General features: G+C 33.2%; 1 protein-coding gene across 3 annotated transcripts; it reads left to right on the top strand.

The window, feature by feature from the left end:
* Positions 1 to 7,768: 7,768 nt before the first annotated feature.
* On the top strand, positions 7,769 to 17,910 carry LOC108214808 (mechanosensitive ion channel protein 2, chloroplastic). 3 transcript variants are annotated; one of them, XM_017387011.2, is made up of 14 exons: positions 7,769 to 7,935; positions 8,768 to 9,012; positions 9,094 to 9,150; positions 9,752 to 9,909; positions 10,157 to 10,280; positions 10,405 to 10,502; positions 11,972 to 12,085; positions 12,447 to 12,507; positions 13,514 to 13,663; positions 13,851 to 13,961; positions 14,833 to 15,000; positions 15,115 to 15,228; positions 16,251 to 16,307; positions 16,674 to 17,910. In XM_017387011.2, the coding sequence occupies exons 2-14, from the start codon at positions 8,935 to 8,937 to the stop codon at positions 17,637 to 17,639; spliced, it is 2,256 nt and encodes a 751-aa protein (XP_017242500.1). In that variant the 5' UTR covers positions 7,769 to 7,935; positions 8,768 to 8,934; the 3' UTR covers positions 17,640 to 17,910. The 3 variants fall into 3 exon arrangements, with proteins under 3 accessions (XP_017242500.1, XP_017242501.1, XP_063945449.1); XM_017387012.2 differs by lacking the exon at positions 7,769 to 7,935 and having other exon boundaries at positions 8,798 to 9,012; positions 10,408 to 10,502; XM_064089379.1 differs by lacking the exons at positions 7,769 to 7,935; positions 8,768 to 9,012 and having other exon boundaries at positions 9,102 to 9,150; positions 9,858 to 9,909.
* Positions 17,911 to 18,126: the final 216 nt, after the last annotated feature.

Genomic DNA, 18,126 nt, shown 5'->3' with positions numbered 1-18,126 from the left:
TATAACATATTATTTTCATCATTGATAAGAAACATGATAGTTTTTATTTAGCAAAATGAAATTAAATTTGGGATTTCTTACATTTTTCAAAATAACATGCCACGGATATTAATTTGGAGATATACATATATATACGCAGGGTTCTTAATTCTTGGAAAGGTTTTCAGATACTTCAAAAACAAAATTAGAACACTTTTTTAGGTGATTTAAGGAGTTTCTATTTTTTTCTCTCAGCAATGGTTTTCATGTTGAATTTAGGACTCCCTAGTGGTGAGAAGTTGTCATTGTCAAGTCACCGAATAAAGAAATCTTTGTGAATTTTGTATATGGTAATGGTAGTATTTGGCAGAGTATATGTGGGATGATTTCTTTTGATTTTTGAACAAGAGTCCATGAACGTTACTTTCTCCAATTATATATGCTGCTTTTTTCAGAATTATTAATTAAAAGGTTTAAGTTCTATGGAATAAATTCTTTTCCACATCTAGCTTTCTTTTACATGATATCAAGGCGGGACCAAAGAATTATGTGGTTGTATTTTTTTTAATTTTTCCACGCATTTGACAGAATAACTGAAATAAATCTAAAATATTCTTGTAAAAAAATAATTAAACAATTACTATTCAAATAAACAATCATGGAAACAAACAACTTTAAAAATATTGTGGAGTCAAACTACTCTGGTTTGAAAATAGTGCTGGACTGCTGGTGTCACCTTCTGAAGAGAAGAACACTAAATGGGGCTTCTCATATTACTATAACTGGGCCTAGCCCATTTAAGGATTAAGTTTTCAACAAAAAGCCTAACCTAACTATTAATACAACCACATACAGCCCACCAACTAAGCTCCAAGTTGTCGCGGATCCAAAAGAGGGTTTGTGAACAAGAAAGATCCAAAACCCAATGTCAAAGTATAAAAAATCACACATGCCAAAATTATTACTAAAGACTAGTAAGAAATTTTTTAAGTGTAAATGATCGTAAAATTTGAAGTATGTATATATTCAGTATAATATTGATTTAATGAGTCGTGAAATATTTTTCTTATTTTATTTTGTGTTACAGAATAAAAGTCAAGAATAACTAACTGTTTTTAAATTAATTTTTATTTTTGATATTTTTTCATCCAAAAAATCCAGAAAATTAGAAAATAGAACAGAGCTCTAGAGGCGCCACCTAAACGACCCATGCTTCTCCTTTATATAAGTATATTGATGACTAGTTGAGAACCCGCGCGTTGCGGCGGCCTATAATAATTATATTAATGATTCAATATTAATATTTGTTGAATGAAATAATTTTGTGGCTGTCTATAAAAAGTATATTAATGTTTCAAAATTAATATTTGTAGGATAAAATAAATTTATATTATAAAAATCTTGATGTAATTTCAATACTAATATATAAAATTGCAAAATTGGACTATAATTCATGGAAAAAAATAAAAATAAATTTATACACGTAATTAACAATTTAAAACATGACGAATCTTAATTTTATTTGTGTTTTTTGAAAAGTAATCATGTTCTTACATTGTCACTTTCCTCCAATTTTTTTGGATTGATTGTGCACAAAAACATCTAACTTAAATCTATGAGATAGCGCATAGCGATAGCGGTCTATAACTACTCTTACTTGTAACAACCTTTATTTTTTAATACTGTATAAACAACTTTTACTTAAAAAAGTTGCTTGAACGGAGCAAACAGATAATGCATGAATAATTTTATCCTCTATACAAAGTAAATTATACAAAAATTAACAACAACAAACATGTCCGACGAACAAAACAAATATTATAAAAGAATAAGCAGCAAACATACATCACTAATTGATATCAACCATCAATATCATGTCAAGACTATATTTTTTTTCCCGTGTTTGGATTTGTTGACTCCAATATAGCGGTCTATAACTACCTTTGCTTGCAACAACCTTTATTTTTTTAATACCGTATAAATAGCCTTCACTTATCGTTGCAGAAGAACGGCACATCTGAGTTAGGAATCGAACAAGAGAACCATCACCAGATAGGTAGGGTTGTGGTATTGAGAGAGGAGGTTGTGTTTAGAGATTCTCAAACTTGCTTCTAATATACCCGAAACTAAAAAAGGTAGTTCTAATTTTTGATATTTTTTATCCAAAAATTCCAGAAAATTAGAAAAATAGAACGGAGCGATGTGAGAGGCGCCACCTACACGCCCCTCGCTTCTCCTTTCTATAAGTATATTTATTGATTGATTGATAGAAAAAATGGTGCATTATTAATAATATTAGAATACTAATACTAATAATAATAGTTCGTGATTAATACTAAGCTTGCGTATAAAAGAACTCGGTAGGAATTGAATTTTGACTATATCCATATAAAAATAAGAAAATAGCAATTATAATAAATATATTATTATTGAAGAAGAGTAAAAAAGGGTGGGATGGGTAACTTTTTTTATATAAATATTAGGATTAGTAAATAAGTAAATGGAAAGTCCTTAATAAAAAATTGTCAAAAAAAGTTTCCTACAAAAAAGTTATTGGCCTTGTTTCCGAATTAGCGGTTAGCTAATAGCGGATGAATCAGATGTTTTGACTAACAGATTGAAATAGATGTTTTGACTAACAGCTTGAATTAGCGGTTTCTTGTAAAACTGTTTGGTAAATAGGTGTTTGATTAGTTTTTTACGACACGTATCAAAACCTCTAATCCAAAAAACTCCTCAAAGTAGCTCAAAATTAGCTTTATTTCAATCCGCTAACTATCAAACACTAACATTAGCGGATTGAAATGGTCAAACCTCTGAAACACCCCAAACCTCTAATTTTACCCCAAACTTCTAATTTACAAACAGGGTCATTAAAGATATAATTGATCATAATCAAAGGGATAAGAGAGAAACCTAGAGAGAATAAGAAAAGAATAAATTTGGAGAGTGAAGAAGGGAAAATCGTAAAGAAATAGGATCGCAGATTTAAAGATATAAATTAAGATAATCTTCCTTGATTATATTCATATTCATTTGGCTAATTACTTTGGGTGACGAATTAGAGAAGCGAATATTGTTGATTGTGTTATTAACGTTTATTTTGAAATAGACCCACATGAATATGTTTTATCACTTATTTCTAGAATACTTTCACTAATATGTATGTAAACAGGGCTTTAATTTCTCTTACATAAGGTTGTCAAGTTTTTCCCAATTAATAAAAATCATGGTTAGGCTTAAAATAGGGGATTTGATTATGTGAGGTGTTGGATATTGAGTGACAAGGATTAAAGGAAGCTACGGAGGGGTTTATCACACGGAAAAGATGGATTCTCATTTTGAAGGGCAGAGCCTTTATATAGATATCTCAGGGTTAGAGATTGATTGGAAATAGGTGTTTCTGTTTGACACGAGATAATATTAATCTTTAATCATTATCCCGAATTGTTGATGGTTATTTAGGACTCTAGATAGTTAGCACTGAAGAGTTAGAATCCGTTTAAACTTCTGAAATTCTAGATCCTTGTAAAAGACTGCTAATTAGATTAGAATTCTAGATATAGATCTTGATTGGGCTGGGGCTCATACCCTGAGGTTTGACAACCCACATACCTCAAACGTGGATATCCAGTGGCTTTTACTTAGCCTTGATTAATTAACATCGAAATTAGTTAATAAATTACAAGTCTAGGCCAATTAGCTAGGCTTCATTCTTTCCAGGCCTTTTAATAATTCAATCACAATTAGGATTTATTTATGAACTCTATCTATAACGTCTCTTCATCGAATCCTGATCAGTGATCAACTTCCTTCGATCTCAACTCTCATTGGAATAATATTTGCAACAATCTCTCATAATTTATACTTTCTGATATAAAGCATAAATTCTAAGATTCAATGATATCGAAATCATTCAAAACGTTGAACATGATTGCTTGTCAGATGTAGGATTTTAAACTTTAAAAGATATAAACTCAAGAACAAGGCTAGCTTCTCATCCTCCTTAGCTTGTCAAATTTTGATAAATTTCTGCTTAAGTGCCTTCCGCTCGTCATCCCTTTCACTTATTTGAAATATTGCTACCCTCATATTCTTGATGGAGCTCAACCACATCCTTTGTTCATCAATAATGATACAGGAAACCTCCATTGTATCGGTGATAAATGACAATTATCTTGTTCTATGGAAAATTTCAAAGAATGCACTATTCCTCTTCATCTTAAATTCATATCCTTGATAATTCATATAGCAAGGAGTCTAATTGCCTATATATATTCTTCCTCCATCCAGGATTCTTCTTCTGATGGTTGATAAGATCATCCTTGACCACTCTGTAGTTACCTTGTTTGTAACCCTCTGTAGATAGTGAATATATTTCAGTTTCTTTATGGGTTTGATCAGCAAATCTTCATTTGAAAGTACTTTTATTGTTCCATCAACCATGAAGTAGATCATCTCCTCTTTCTTCACAACTTCATATTGCTTGTCTATAACATTTCAAACACATTTTAGTTTATCAAGATGAGCTTCAGTCAATTCCTCATCAGGATTATTTAATAATGAACAAAACTCTGTATAGACAAGTCTAGCAAGTTCAGATTCTCTAGATTCGATCCGTCCTCTTGTCTCAGACAGCAGTTGCTTCAGTTTATTGAGTTGAATATTGAATTTAGAGCTTGATGTCTTTATGTTGGAATATTTTACATCAGAGATTTGATTGAACATACCATCAGACACAAAATTTATATGTTGAGAATAATTTAATTCATCGATTGATTTCCAGTTCATGTCCTTCTCCCTTGTAGTTTCATAGCTTAAAAGGAATTTGTAGATCTTACTTCTGGGATTTAACCAATTTGCTGATCTGGATTTCTTTAAAGATTTGTTATATACACTTTCATTTTCTCTAGCAGCTTGAGCAATCCTTCCTTCTCCTCGTCAACTTTAGCAACAAAATCAATGAAACTTGAGAGAATAGATATTTTGAGCTCATTTAAGATTTCACTGCCTTCATCAGAAATCCTTTCGTGATTGGCATTTTCATCAGTAACTATCAGCATGCATTCATGGTGTCAGGATATGCTTTGTCAAGAACTGATAAAGTTGTTTCAGGATTTTGATTATCGATATTTGGATTCTGAGTTCTTCTTCTGTAATTAACGTGTAATCTTCTATTTTAGACATTCTCTCATCTTCAAAGGTAACAATGTAAAATGTTGGAGTAGATTGAGATTGACTTGAACTTTCTTTAATCCTGATGCCCTTTTTAATTCTTTGAGTTTCAGTTGCTTCACTACCTTGGCTTCTACTCAAAGTCCTTTCTCTTCATCTGCATTTTCTTTTTCTTCCTCTAGCTCCTCCTCTATTAGAGGCTCTAGCAACTAATCTTTCAAATTCTCTGATTCTCTAAACCTGGAGTTACAAGAATCAATCTTCACTGATGTCAGGATCTGTATTAGTATTGGCAGTGATGGTGACTTTCTTCGCAAACAGTTTTTTACCTTTTTAATGTTCAGACACATTAAAACCATTCTACCTTCAGGGTTATCATTGATTAACTCTTCACCTTTAAGAATAGAAGCTAATTGTCAATGAACATCAGGTGTCAGGATCTCCTCCTCTTGTTCCATCAGGATTTGAGTTTTGTTATTCCCTTTGTTAGTTTTAAGAACTTGAGTCGACATCTTGACTCGAGATTTGCTTGTAGAAGATGAAAGTCCAGCAATATTAGAGGTTTTATTTGTAGTTTCTTAGTTTCCTTAATTGTCAGAATTTCATCATCCTTTCTTAATACTAACTTAGGATTACATTTTGAGCTCACCCTTTCTATCCTTTTGGCATCATTGGTCAAGAAAGAAGAATTTGATCAATTTTTAAGTCCATGCTTCCTACCTTTAATTCAAGTAAATTGACCTTCTGAGAGACCAGAGTCTCAACACTGCTGCTTAATTTTAAAGAACCGAAAATTTTCTATACAGCTTCATCAAGATTGATATTAAGCTTCCTATGAGCATCATTAAGAAAAGAGATCTCAGCCTAGAGACCTTCAGAATAGTAGTATACTTCTAGATAATCTTTGATATAAGAGCTAAAATGATGCTTCAAAGTGTCTTTAGCATGGTAAAGATGTGTGAGATGGAGTACTAAAAACTAAGCCATCTAATATCCCATTAATGTCTCCTCAGAGTAGATTCAAATTCTCTTGTCTCAACAGTTGTCTTTAACTTCCTGAGCAGCTATATAAGCCATGAATCTACTAGAGCTTCCAAACGTACTTCCCCGTGATTTTCAGAGGGAGTCTGCAATTACATCTTCATCCTTACCATCATAATCACCATCAATATCAAACACATGTACATCAAGAACCTTGGCTTGCTGTTTGTTCCTGATGACCTACAATCAATTATGAACCAATTCCTAAGTCTCTCTATATTTTTTAGTGATCTCATCACTTCTTATAGAAGATCATATATTACTTTTAAGACTAATAACTAACTAGTCACTCAGATATACCTCTCCTTTTGTCAATTTAGGATACTGCCTCTTATAACACTTATTTTTCTTTAATTGTTTTCACACATACTTACATGAAAGGCTCAAATCACACAAGAGAAGAAATAAAAGGTGGCTTAGAAAGGTGGTCTGTAGTCATATAAATAAAGAATTCTTTACATAAAGAACTATTTGTACTCATTTTGGCAGAAGTAGAGAGAAGAAGGAATGTACCTCTATTAGAGCTGTCTATTGGATTTGAGTTAATAGGAGGAACATGGAAGAGTCGAATTCCATTAATGAAAATTGTTTTCTCAAGAACAGACTCATCGAGAGTTAGTACTTTGGGGTCTTCTACACCACTTTGAGGTGCAGGTTCTTGATCCGAGACATTTTTGAAGCTGATTCACCACTTTGAAGAGAAGGTTCTCATGAGATCGCCCCTACATCAATTACATTATCCTGGTTTGGGAATCTGGATTTCGTAATTTGTCAGCCATGACCATCATTTGCACTTTAAGCAAATGTTTCTTGTGGGTTTCGGAGGGGAAGTGCTTTCAGCTTTTGTCTGTGGAAACTGAAGCTTCAAAGAAACTTCAGTTGCAGCTTTCAATAACCGCTCCACAGAGATATTAACGTGTTTGACACCTAGAGTGGGTGGTGCAGGTAAACACATAGGATGTGTTGGAGAATATATTGGAGTAGTAATCATGTCAGTATTAGCGTAAGGAGCGGATAAATTATCACGGAACTGTTGTGTCATGTGTCATCAGGAACCGATTTAGGTTGTTCCTCATTCATGAATTCTTAGGAAAACCTATTTTCTACTAATTTCCTTTTAAGAACTCCATCTTCTCCCTTCTAGAAATAATGAAAATATATTTATTGAACTTGTCGGAGTTTGATTATGATTTAAACAGATATTGAACAAACTATCCGCGAAAAAATTTAAATTTAAATAGAGAATTTGATAGTAACGTATTCAACCCCCTCTTTATCACTTCGGGACTAACAAATATTATAATCTAATAAGAATAAGGATTTGATAATGACCAAGTACATGAATATCGATATTCTAATATTCTAGATGGTAGGTCCGGCTCTCTTTAAATTGTTTACCAAAAACACATTTGTAGATTGCTCAATTAGTTTTTCCGGTGAAGATTCATCTTTAAAATAGTTTCAGAATTAAAAAAAATCCTGAAAAACACACACACAAGTGTTTATTGACAAAAAAAGTAAAATAAAAACTAAAAATAGAATATTTAACAAATAAAACATTGTCACCGGTGGAGATGAATAAAAAAAATTTGACTTGTCGGCGGCTACACCAATCACCCAATCGAAACCCCAAAAACTCAAATTGACGTACATAGGAAAAAACTATACATATAATAATTACGCGAAACTTTACTCTTTCTCTCTCTGCAACTCCTGCCGCGTCTCCGCCGTTCTTTACAGGTAATTCTTTGTACTTAGTTTAATTTTTGATTTATGTATTGGATTGAATCATCAATTATATAAATTAGTTGATTAAACATGCTTTTAGGGTTTGAATTGGGAACAAGTTGTAATCCGAATGAAATTGAGCTTACAATGGCAATCAATATTCGATATACACCTTATTATAGGAACTTGATTTTGCAATAAAGTAATCTGCCTTCCAAATGAATTATAAGGGATTATGTTCATTTCTGCTCTCTAATTTACGAGCTGGGGTTGGCATAAGGACGCAACGTCTGTGTATATTTTACCCTCCCTCCGTACTTCGAGTATGTTTGGTTTACCTTGTTTTTTTTTTGTTTTTCTAATTTTGGTATTACTGATCTTGTGAATGTGGATTAGGGGTGGGATAAAATGGATAACTGGATTTGCAACAAGAGTATGTAATACAAAATCCACGTATTACGTAATTATGTAAAATTTAGGAGCTGAAGAAAAACAATCTGTAATCTAGAATACAATAGAAATTCATGTCGTTTCTTACAAAACGGGACAAGGTGCATAAACTTTGAATGTCAATTAATCACCAGTCATGTGCATGGACCAAAATGGATTAGCTGATATGCAACTATGAGTTGATTGAGTTTTTGAGTATTTTAAATTAATCCTCTCCCCTGTTTAATATTTTTTTAAAATGCTAAAAAGTTAATTTGATTTTTGAGTAAAATGTCTTCACATGATTCTTATTTCCTCATTTCTACGTGTGTTTTGATGATGCATAATATATAGTGTTTCTTTTCTGTTTTCTTTTTTTTTGAGCTTGCTGATATTTATTTGCGTTTCCTCACAGGAGGTTGCAGGGTTAAGAGACTCTTAGATAAGTAAATTGCACCAGAGCTGGATAACTAATCAGAATAGCAAATTGCTCAAAAAATCAACACCAGTCACCGATTGCCAAGTCAAATTGTGACCGGCATTAACAGCTTATCCTTTCTAGTGCATTAGTTTTTTACGATCATGACTACTGCTTGCACTTTGCAAGTATCCCAACAATTGGGAATATATAGGAACCATCAAGCCAGTAGACAGTTCCAGGTGCCATAATCTTTTGCCTAGAATCTATGTAGAAATATATCAACTAGTTTTAACTAACATAAGAATGTTTTTTGTATGTAGTGTTGGCCAGGAAGTGGCAGCATACACTTAATAGGTTCTATATCATCACTTTCCCTGGTAAGCATCACTTTATTTTGTTGACTTTGCTTGTATGTTATGAAGTGTAGTCTACTTTTTTTCTTCAGTACTGGATTACTGTCACAGTCTCTTTTGATATTGGCCACGTTCAAAAGTCACCTGAAAAGCAGAAATCTTTGTGGAAAAGTTAGCTGTGTAGCTTATAGATCTCCCTTCCAAATTTTTATTACTTACTTCCTCTGCCCCAATCATTTCTTTACAGTTTCCTTTGCTGGATGTCCCTCTCAATTCTTTACATTTCAAATTCTAAAAATAATGAACTTTTTTGATATAAAAGTGCTCTTAACCACTAATTTCATCCACTTCTCTAAATCTATTAATTAAATATTGACGGGTTCCATCACTTTACCCACTTGCTTACTACTTCATATAATTAAGTTAAACTCTGTGTCCGACAAATGTTAACAAATGGGTGGAACGGAGGTGTAATTTTCAAGTGTTCCGTATTACTTACAGGCCCTGCTTGCCCTTTTTTTTTTTGTCATCCCTAAGCTTAGCAGAGCTGTGAGCACATGTTTATTTTTATTTTACTTGTTTAGGACCCTTAGGATGACAACTGTTCTTTTGATTGCATTTTCAGAGAAAAGATTTATGGAGTATCCGTCTTTCAGATAGACTTAAGAGACGTGTACCTGCTGTTTCAAATAGATGTAATCCCTTTAAATGTCATTCATTTTTGAATCCAGGTCATCCATTCCACATATCAAATTTAAAGAATGTGGCAGTAGAATTGACAAGGTAATTTTCCTCGAGTTTACACCCTTATGTTGTTGCAAATAAATCACTTGTTCACATACTACCATAAGTAGAATCAGTACTATGCCTCCTATGATGTATCTCGTATGAAACTTCATAATCGATTGTATGTGGGCTGGTTCTCTAATAGTTAAGCGGCAGCATTCTTGTTCACATATATGGGATTTTATTCCCATTAATTGCTTTCTGGCTCAAGATTTGATATGTAGACCAATTTTATTTAATGCAGGTCTTCTGGTGCTTTGCAAGGCAAACCTGTTTTGCTTAAGTTGGTTCCGGCAGTTACTATTTTACTTTTTGCTGTATGGGGCCTCGGGCCACTAATGCGTCTAAGCAGAAACATATTTCTTCATGTATGTGCTTAGTTTGTTATTATTAATGCTTTGTCTGTTCTGTTTTGCTCAACCTTAATTTTTTCTTAAAACTCTGATGTCTGATCGAGTCATAATCTGTATCACATTTCAACTCGTGCTGCAGAAGAATGATAGCAGTTGGAAAAAGAGTAGCGCCAATTATATTATGACGTCTTATCTCCAGCCTATTTTACTTTGGACCGGAGCAACACTCATATGCAGGTATTGCTGACTTGAAATTGCGGATTGGGTTTGGTGGTTGTTTCTTATGGGATCTAGGCTAAGGTTAAAAAAGTGGTTGAAAACAAAGATAGAATTTATGTCCACAGAGAATTGCTGGAGAGTGGAGACAAATAAATTATTATACACACACACACACACAAACACACACACACTATATATATATATATATATATATATATATATATATATATATATACATTAATTAAGAATATTTACAATCTATGTTCTGATTAATTTGCAAAATGGCACCTTTCAGGAGTAAAGGATAATAAGAAACTCATAATACAAGCAAATATAAAAATACTGTATTTCTAAATTTCTTATAGATAACCATTAAGATATATTTAAGTTCTAGAGTACAGATGATTAATGTGAGAATTACTGAATTACAAATACTCTTAAATCTAGAAACTGGTATAAGATAATTAAGTAACTTAACTGTTTTCTGCTTTTAATTATTATTATACTTAATTGACTCGAACTCAACCTCAAGCTTTAATGTGATGAATAGAAGGGTCAAACATGACTCCATATGAAAGAACATGCATGAGGCCGCAATGCAAACAATTGCTAGTATAAACTACGGATATCATTCATAAATATGGACTTCATTGAAGCATTATTGAACAATAATGTTGACTTATTGGGAAGCCCTTTGACATTGTCAAGGAGAGACATAAAAGTATTGACATCTGCTTGTACAAAGTCCTATCAAATTGCACGTATGAAATTTCTTCAAGAGTACTTTATTTCTACCACACTATATTGCCTTAATCGACATTTAGGTGTTTAGCTTGCGCGCACATTGAACAGTTCTGCTTTATACATCATGCCCTTCTGTTGAAGGATACCCTGAAAAGCATAAAGAAAACCATCAACTTATTACGAGATCTATATGAGAAGACATGTCTGAGGAGATTTTTTTTTGTGCTAATAATATACATGAACAATAACGCTACATATTTTATTAGAGGAAAAATGAAGGAAATCTTAATATTAGGTAAAGAGAATTCCTTCTTAACTTTGACGAGTGGGTGAAGCTAAAAATGTTGTTAATAGGTAAAATAAAGTACCTTGAATTTCTGCTCGTAGTATCTCTTGATGTAGGAAAAGGTAGAAATTGTTTGAAATTGGGGATAGAACCTAAATCAGTAGAGACACATTAATCCTATGTTTTAGTAATATTCATAAATTCATACATATAAAACAAATAAATCATTGTATCAGATTACATCTCATATAGGAGTATAACCCCCTCTTTATCCAAATGAGTATATAGATTCCAAATTTGTAGGTAGTACTATATTTTGTATTTCCTTGCAGAATTCAATATTATTTATTTACCTCTACATAATTATATTAGTGAATGAATGATTTTTCCTGCTCCAAATCGTTATGGATTACATCACAGTTATTTTGACACACCTGTGAATATATGTTTTTATTAGAGCGTTGGATCCTGTGGTCTTGCCTTCAGAAGCTAGTGAAATTGTAAAGCAACGTCTACTGAATTTTGTGAGATCCTTGTCAACTGTGCTAGCTTTTGCATACTGTATATCAAGGTAAGAATAGTCTGTCAGTGAGCATAGTCAATTTTTATGTTCCTGTTGAAGTCATTGATCAATTTTGATTTGGTGGACCAAATAACTGTTATGTTGTGAAGTCTAATAGTATGTGTTAGTTGTTAATTTCACACTTAATCCCATTGTTTGAAGTTCGCACTAAATCAGCATTGTTGTTGCAAAGTTTTTTCATATTTCTGGATTTTTAATATTGTTATATATTTTCCTTGGCTGACCAAATTTTGTTGTTGTCATATTTCCCTACTATCTGTAGGAATTCAATATTACTGAATTTGGAGGTATAAACCTTTTCAGTAGGTTCCATGTCTTGACTGATAATTGTTTAAATCATCTACTGCAGTGTCATTCAACAAACACAGAAATATTATATGGAGACAAATGACCCCGCTGATACAAGAAATGTATGTTCGATACATCTATATTGTTTCTTTGTTTTTCTATCATCAGCAATAGTATGTGGTATTATTATGATATGAGTCTTATGTAGGTTAGAATGGATTATAGGCACTGGTTTTATGCAACTAATGTACCAAACTGATGTGGAGTGATATATTCTGTGAGCAAGCCCCTATTTACTGTATCAGTATGGACTGAATACCCACTACAACCTTAAAGTGAGCGAGTATAAAAATTAAATATACAAATCAGCAGGGTGTCTGTTAGGTAGTGGGATTCATGAGAAAGTGATTTCACTAGCCAGCTAGCCACTACCAGAGAGAACAACCATATATATAAATTATTGTCTTTACATGAAAAATCTTTTTGCATTGGACTTGTTTATTATATACAGCTGTGCTTATAAATTTGCCTTCATTGTTGTCATATTGCAATATATGTTGTGTTTGCATCAATGAAGTAGTATATGTCTTGGGTATTTGCTTCTTGTAATTGCATATTACATTATGTAGATCATAGATATTGTTAAACTATGTAGCATAGCTGTCAATTTACTTCTGACCCGATGAAGTTCTAGTGGTGACATCGGTCAAATACTTTTTAGGTTCCCATAGAACTCAGTAAATAACGAAATAGAAGAATTTGAACATTCCGGCTTTGCTGCGTAAGACTCTAGTCCTCTACAACTAGGCTACCCTCGATGTTTTTTCTAATAGTAAATTATATAGCATGTGACCTTGAAATTGTTGACACTATAAACAATGACTAGTGGATGTCAAAGGACCATTTTGGTCTGCAGGTGCAGCTCGATGGATCCCATATAAATGGGTAATATCTTTTACCTACATTTATGATTCAGGGGTATACTTCTTTAAATGGAATCCTTACCTCATTATAATCATTTTTTGTGCTTTGTATTATCTGGCTGTACAAAAGATACGCTGTTTGGTTTGGGTTATATCCTGGCTTTTTATTAATTTAAAGATATAAAGATTTCTTGCATCATCGCAGATGGGATTTCAATTTGCTGGCAAAGCAGTATACAGTGCAGTGTGGGTGGCTGCTGTATCATTGTTCATGGAGTTGCTAGGTTTTTCTACCCAGAAATGGCTCACTGCAGGTGGTCTTGGTACAGTCCTTTTGACACTCGCAGGCCGTGAGGTGGTTTTGACATCCCATTTAAAACATCCCATTTATTTAAATATTTGAGATTTGATATCACCTCCGATTTGTGCATTTTGTTTTGCGTTACTCCCTCCATCTTTGAAACATGAACCTCCTTTTTTCTTTTGCTATATATCTTATTTAACTTGGACGTTCTTGTGCTTTTTGTAATGTTTCCTTTCAGATATTTACAAATTTTCTTTCAAGCGTAATGATTCATGCAACCCGTCCTTTTATTGTGAATGAGTGGATTCAGACAAAGATTGAAGGCTATGAAGTTTCTGGTACAGTCGAGGTATGTAGAATAATTCTGGTTATAATTAAGATTATCTAACTCTATTTTTATATTTGAGATTTATACATTGTCATGCATAGGTTTTCTGCCTTGCCTGAACCTGAATTACTTATTTAAGATTTTGAGCCCAAAGATAAATGGACCACTATGGTGTCAGTTGTCTACTTATATGGGACTCACTATATATGAGGATAAGTCGATACTATATATATATATATATATATATAGAGTCCTACTCCAATAGAAACCAAATTAGCCTAAAAACTTAAAACCAGTTTCTGGACAGTTTTTTATTACTATTTTTTAACTACAGAAATTACTTATTTGTACATAACATATCACTAATTTATATATAGCATATCTCGCGGATATAAAAATATATACACACATATATGCAACGTATATGACCATCATCTTCACCCAAATCGTAATAATGGACCTCTCACCACCATTACCAGACGTTTCCATGAATTGCCACCATTGTCTATCATCACCAATAGTCACATACACTTTCCATCATAACTTACAAAACTAACGACTACTTACTATCATCACACAACTTCTCTTGAGGCTTCCTACCGTCAAGAACCTTCCTACGGATGAAATTGATCATCTATAATCGATTATCAATAGTTTAGATAAGTAGATTTTCTCAATTTTGAGAATAAAAATCGATGTTTACATACTGTATAAAAACAGTGATTAGTGCAGTATAAATTAGTGATACCCGTAGTTATAAATAGTGGTAGGGAAACTGGTTTCTAGTTTTTATTTTAAGAGTGGTTTCTATTTGATCATGAGCCTATATATATATTTATTGCCGAACTGGGCTCTAAGGTGTTTTTAATATAGATCTAATTATGTCATGCAGCATGTGGGGTGGTGGTCACCTACGATAATAAGGGGAGAAGATCGTGAAGCTATTCACATCCCAAATCACAAGTTCACAGTTAATATTGTGAGAAATCTCACACAAAAATCTCATTGGCGTGTCAAAACTCATCTGGCTATCAGTCACTTGGATGTCAACAAGATTAATGTAAGTTATATCTGTAATCTGAAATATTCATGTACTTATATATGACTAACATCTTTAATGTATATGTATAAATTTTGATTCCTGACATAAAGTATTGATGCCTAAATTCTGCAGAGTATTGTTGCTGATATGCGAAAAGTGTTGGCAAAAAATCCCCAGGTAGAACAACAGAAATTGCACAGAAGAGTGTTTTTGGAGAATGTTAATCCGGAAAATCAGGCACTTATGGTCAGTCTGAATCCTACTTTACAGCTTCTAACTGATTAAATATTAGATACAAATCTTGATTTGCTAGCATCTTACTTTTTCTAGAAATTATGGATTATTCTCAAACAAGAAAGAGAATAGTTTATGTTCATATTGAAACTGAGAGTAATCAGAGATTTACAAAAAATTGACTTTATTGGAACATAGTTCTGTATATATTGTTTGTACAGCTTGCTGCTATGCCCTCTTTTTGGATTCATGGTGTATTACAAACTCATATATTTTTTTTGTAGTCTTTCGTGTAAATAATGCGTCTATCTTAAATACAAAACGTTGTTTGGAGAAGGCATTTAGAGAATTAGAGGTGTGAATGGAAAATTAGCGACTGCTGAGATCTCGTGGTTGCTATAATACCAATAACACGTATTAGATGACTTCTAAGTGTCTAAGAACTCAAAACACGAAAAGAATAGGCAACAATCAAGGGATATTAAATTCACCTCTAATGGTTCTTGCATCAGAATATGAGATAAACTGATGCATATCACTCTTCTTTCTTACAAAAACAAATTTATGAGAATCAGGGAATGGCGGAGTGCCTGCGTGGTGGCAAAGGCACACCTAGTGTTTAATGAGATCCAGATTTTGATTCTTCCCTCCCCTCTGTATCTTAAAATATATCAACTTTCATTAAGAAAAGTATAGTGTTTGTACTGCTGACGGCTAAACTAAGTGTTAGTATTGTTGGATTGAGTTCAGATGACAAAGGATATGATGTATAGATGAATAAGAAAGCAAGATTATACATAATTACTGGTGACTAAGTGGAGTAATATTGTTGGATTGACTTAAAATGATCCTGTGAATTAATATTGAAGTTTCTTGTATCCATAATATTGTGCAAAATTAAAGTGTCAGCATTTTATGTTTATGTCTGTCACGAAGATAGGTGTAAAGCCACAGGTCTTGAAGTAAATAGTGTTATTATGTTGCACACCTGTACTTGGTGCTTGTGTTAATTGTTATTTCTTATTTTATTACAGATTCTGATATCTTGCTTTGTCAAGACGTCACATTTTGAAGAGTACCTCTGTGTCAAGGTAATTTTCATTTCTTTCTTTGAGTTTTACTTTAAAGCTACTGCAAATGATTTGCCTAAAGCTAGGCTAACGTAAAATAATTCACTATGCATCTTGAGTGCCAGTTGTACTATGTAAATGGGGATCTAATAACCTTTTTTTTGACACCACAATCGATGAAGAGAACTTATGAAACCTTGTTTAAAGTCTAAGATGTGCTCATCTTATTGAATCTTGATATGCTGTGAACCGTAAATAAAATTGTACTTGTATTTGTTCTCACTTCAGCTGATTTATCTGTTATAAAATTGTTGTGTTTAAGAAACTCTTGTGCAAAAAATGGAGTAGTATCTCATAAAATTAATTAATTTGGATATGGAAAAACAGGAAGCTATACTATTAGATCTCCTCAGAGTTATCAGCCATCACCGGGCTCGTCTTGCTACTCCTATTCGTACAGTTCAAAAGATCTATGGTGATGCTGATTTGGATAGCATGCCATTTGCTGATTCAGTTTTCACTCGTGGTAGAGCATCAGCAAACCGCCCGTTACTTTTGATTGAACCATCATACAAAATCAATGGAGAAGATAAAACCAAACCTCAACCTCGGTCAGCACGCGCTAATGCAGAGCAAGACAATAAAGCTGGTGCACGGACTATACTTGACAATCAGTTAGATTTAAAGGGTGGACCGTCTGATGTTAAAGCCAAAGAAAAACAAACTTCTGACTCAAAAGAGAAAGAAGCATCATTACCCGATACAAAAGAAGACTTAACTGTTGGAGATACACCCTATCCTGACAGCAAAAGGGACCAGAAAAGTGCTGGAATACACGACAGTAAGCCAGGTGATAAAGTTGTAGACAAAACCTTGTCAAAACCTGGAGCTAAGGTAGTTTCGAAGACCGGAGAAGTTTTAAGCTCAAACTCCAATTCCCCTGTTACTGATAATGTTACAGAAAGCAACTCTATCAAGAAACGACCTAAAAGTGTAGGCTCGGAAGGGGCTCCACAGAAGACTGTAGTTCATGATTCCTCGTCTGCTGTGATAGAAACTTCTGGAAGCAAGGCTAACCAATCCACCTCTAGTTCAAAGCAGACTGAGAGATTGCTAGATGCACAGGCACCTGCATCAAGATCTGTATTGGAAGAAAATATAGTTCTGGGTGTCGCTTTAGACGGCTCAAAGCGAACCCTTCCTATAGAAGAAGGAATGTCTTCATCTGTGGCTATGCCAGAATTTAAGGAATTAGCTACATCCAGAAGTGCTAGCATGTCTCAGACGACTGACGAGAACAAGAAAAATGGTAAAAATTCTACAGTTCCTGAAACAGCACCAGCTGATAAGTGAGATAAAGTTGAAACTGCACAGTTGGTTATAATTTTAGTTGCTAACCCATTTGTGAAGATTGTCCTGCTCTGTTCCAGTCATTTTGTAAATGTGTCAAAGCAGATCCTCCATGATTATTGTGTTGGAGGATTTTGCCGGTTTCTACCATTAAATTTGTTTGGTAGTATGTAAAAACAGGAAGCAGGGCTGGCCGTTGCTATTTTTAATATCTTTTTCTGTTCAGTGAAATGGATATTTGAAATTTTATTAGCAAGATTACTAGTTTAAGTTATATTTCCTAATATTTTAGGTGACTTCTCTTTCATGTTTAAGGAACCCGAAATATTATAATGCATACTTTTCATGGCTTTAGTTAAAATGAGAACCATTGAAAACTCCAAAGCAACTTGTTCTGCTATTTCTATGCAACTTAATTACTATATTCTCTAATATTTGACTCCACATATCATAGAAATCATATTACAAAGCAAAAAAAATGAAAGTTTGC

Source organism: Daucus carota, chromosome 3 (assembly GCF_001625215.2).
Source record: "Daucus carota subsp. sativus chromosome 3, DH1 v3.0, whole genome shotgun sequence".
Taxonomy (NCBI): Eukaryota; Viridiplantae; Streptophyta; class Magnoliopsida; order Apiales; family Apiaceae; genus Daucus; species Daucus carota.
Note: the sequence above shows the minus strand (reverse complement) of the source record. Positions and strands in the feature narration are given on the sequence as shown.

Bases quoted from the DNA above. Each gene is read 5' to 3' on its own strand.
- LOC108214808 (XM_017387011.2), top strand. From the start codon at position 8,935: ATGACTACTGCTTGCACTTTGCAAGTATCCCAACAATTGGGAATATAT. The intron at 12,508-13,513 runs GTATGTTCGATA...GCATCATCGCAG, and splicing joins ACCCCGCTGATACAAGAAAT to ATGGGATTTCAATTTGCTGG. The intron at 13,962-14,832 runs GTATGTAGAATA...TATGTCATGCAG, and splicing joins AAGTTTCTGGTACAGTCGAG to CATGTGGGGTGGTGGTCACC.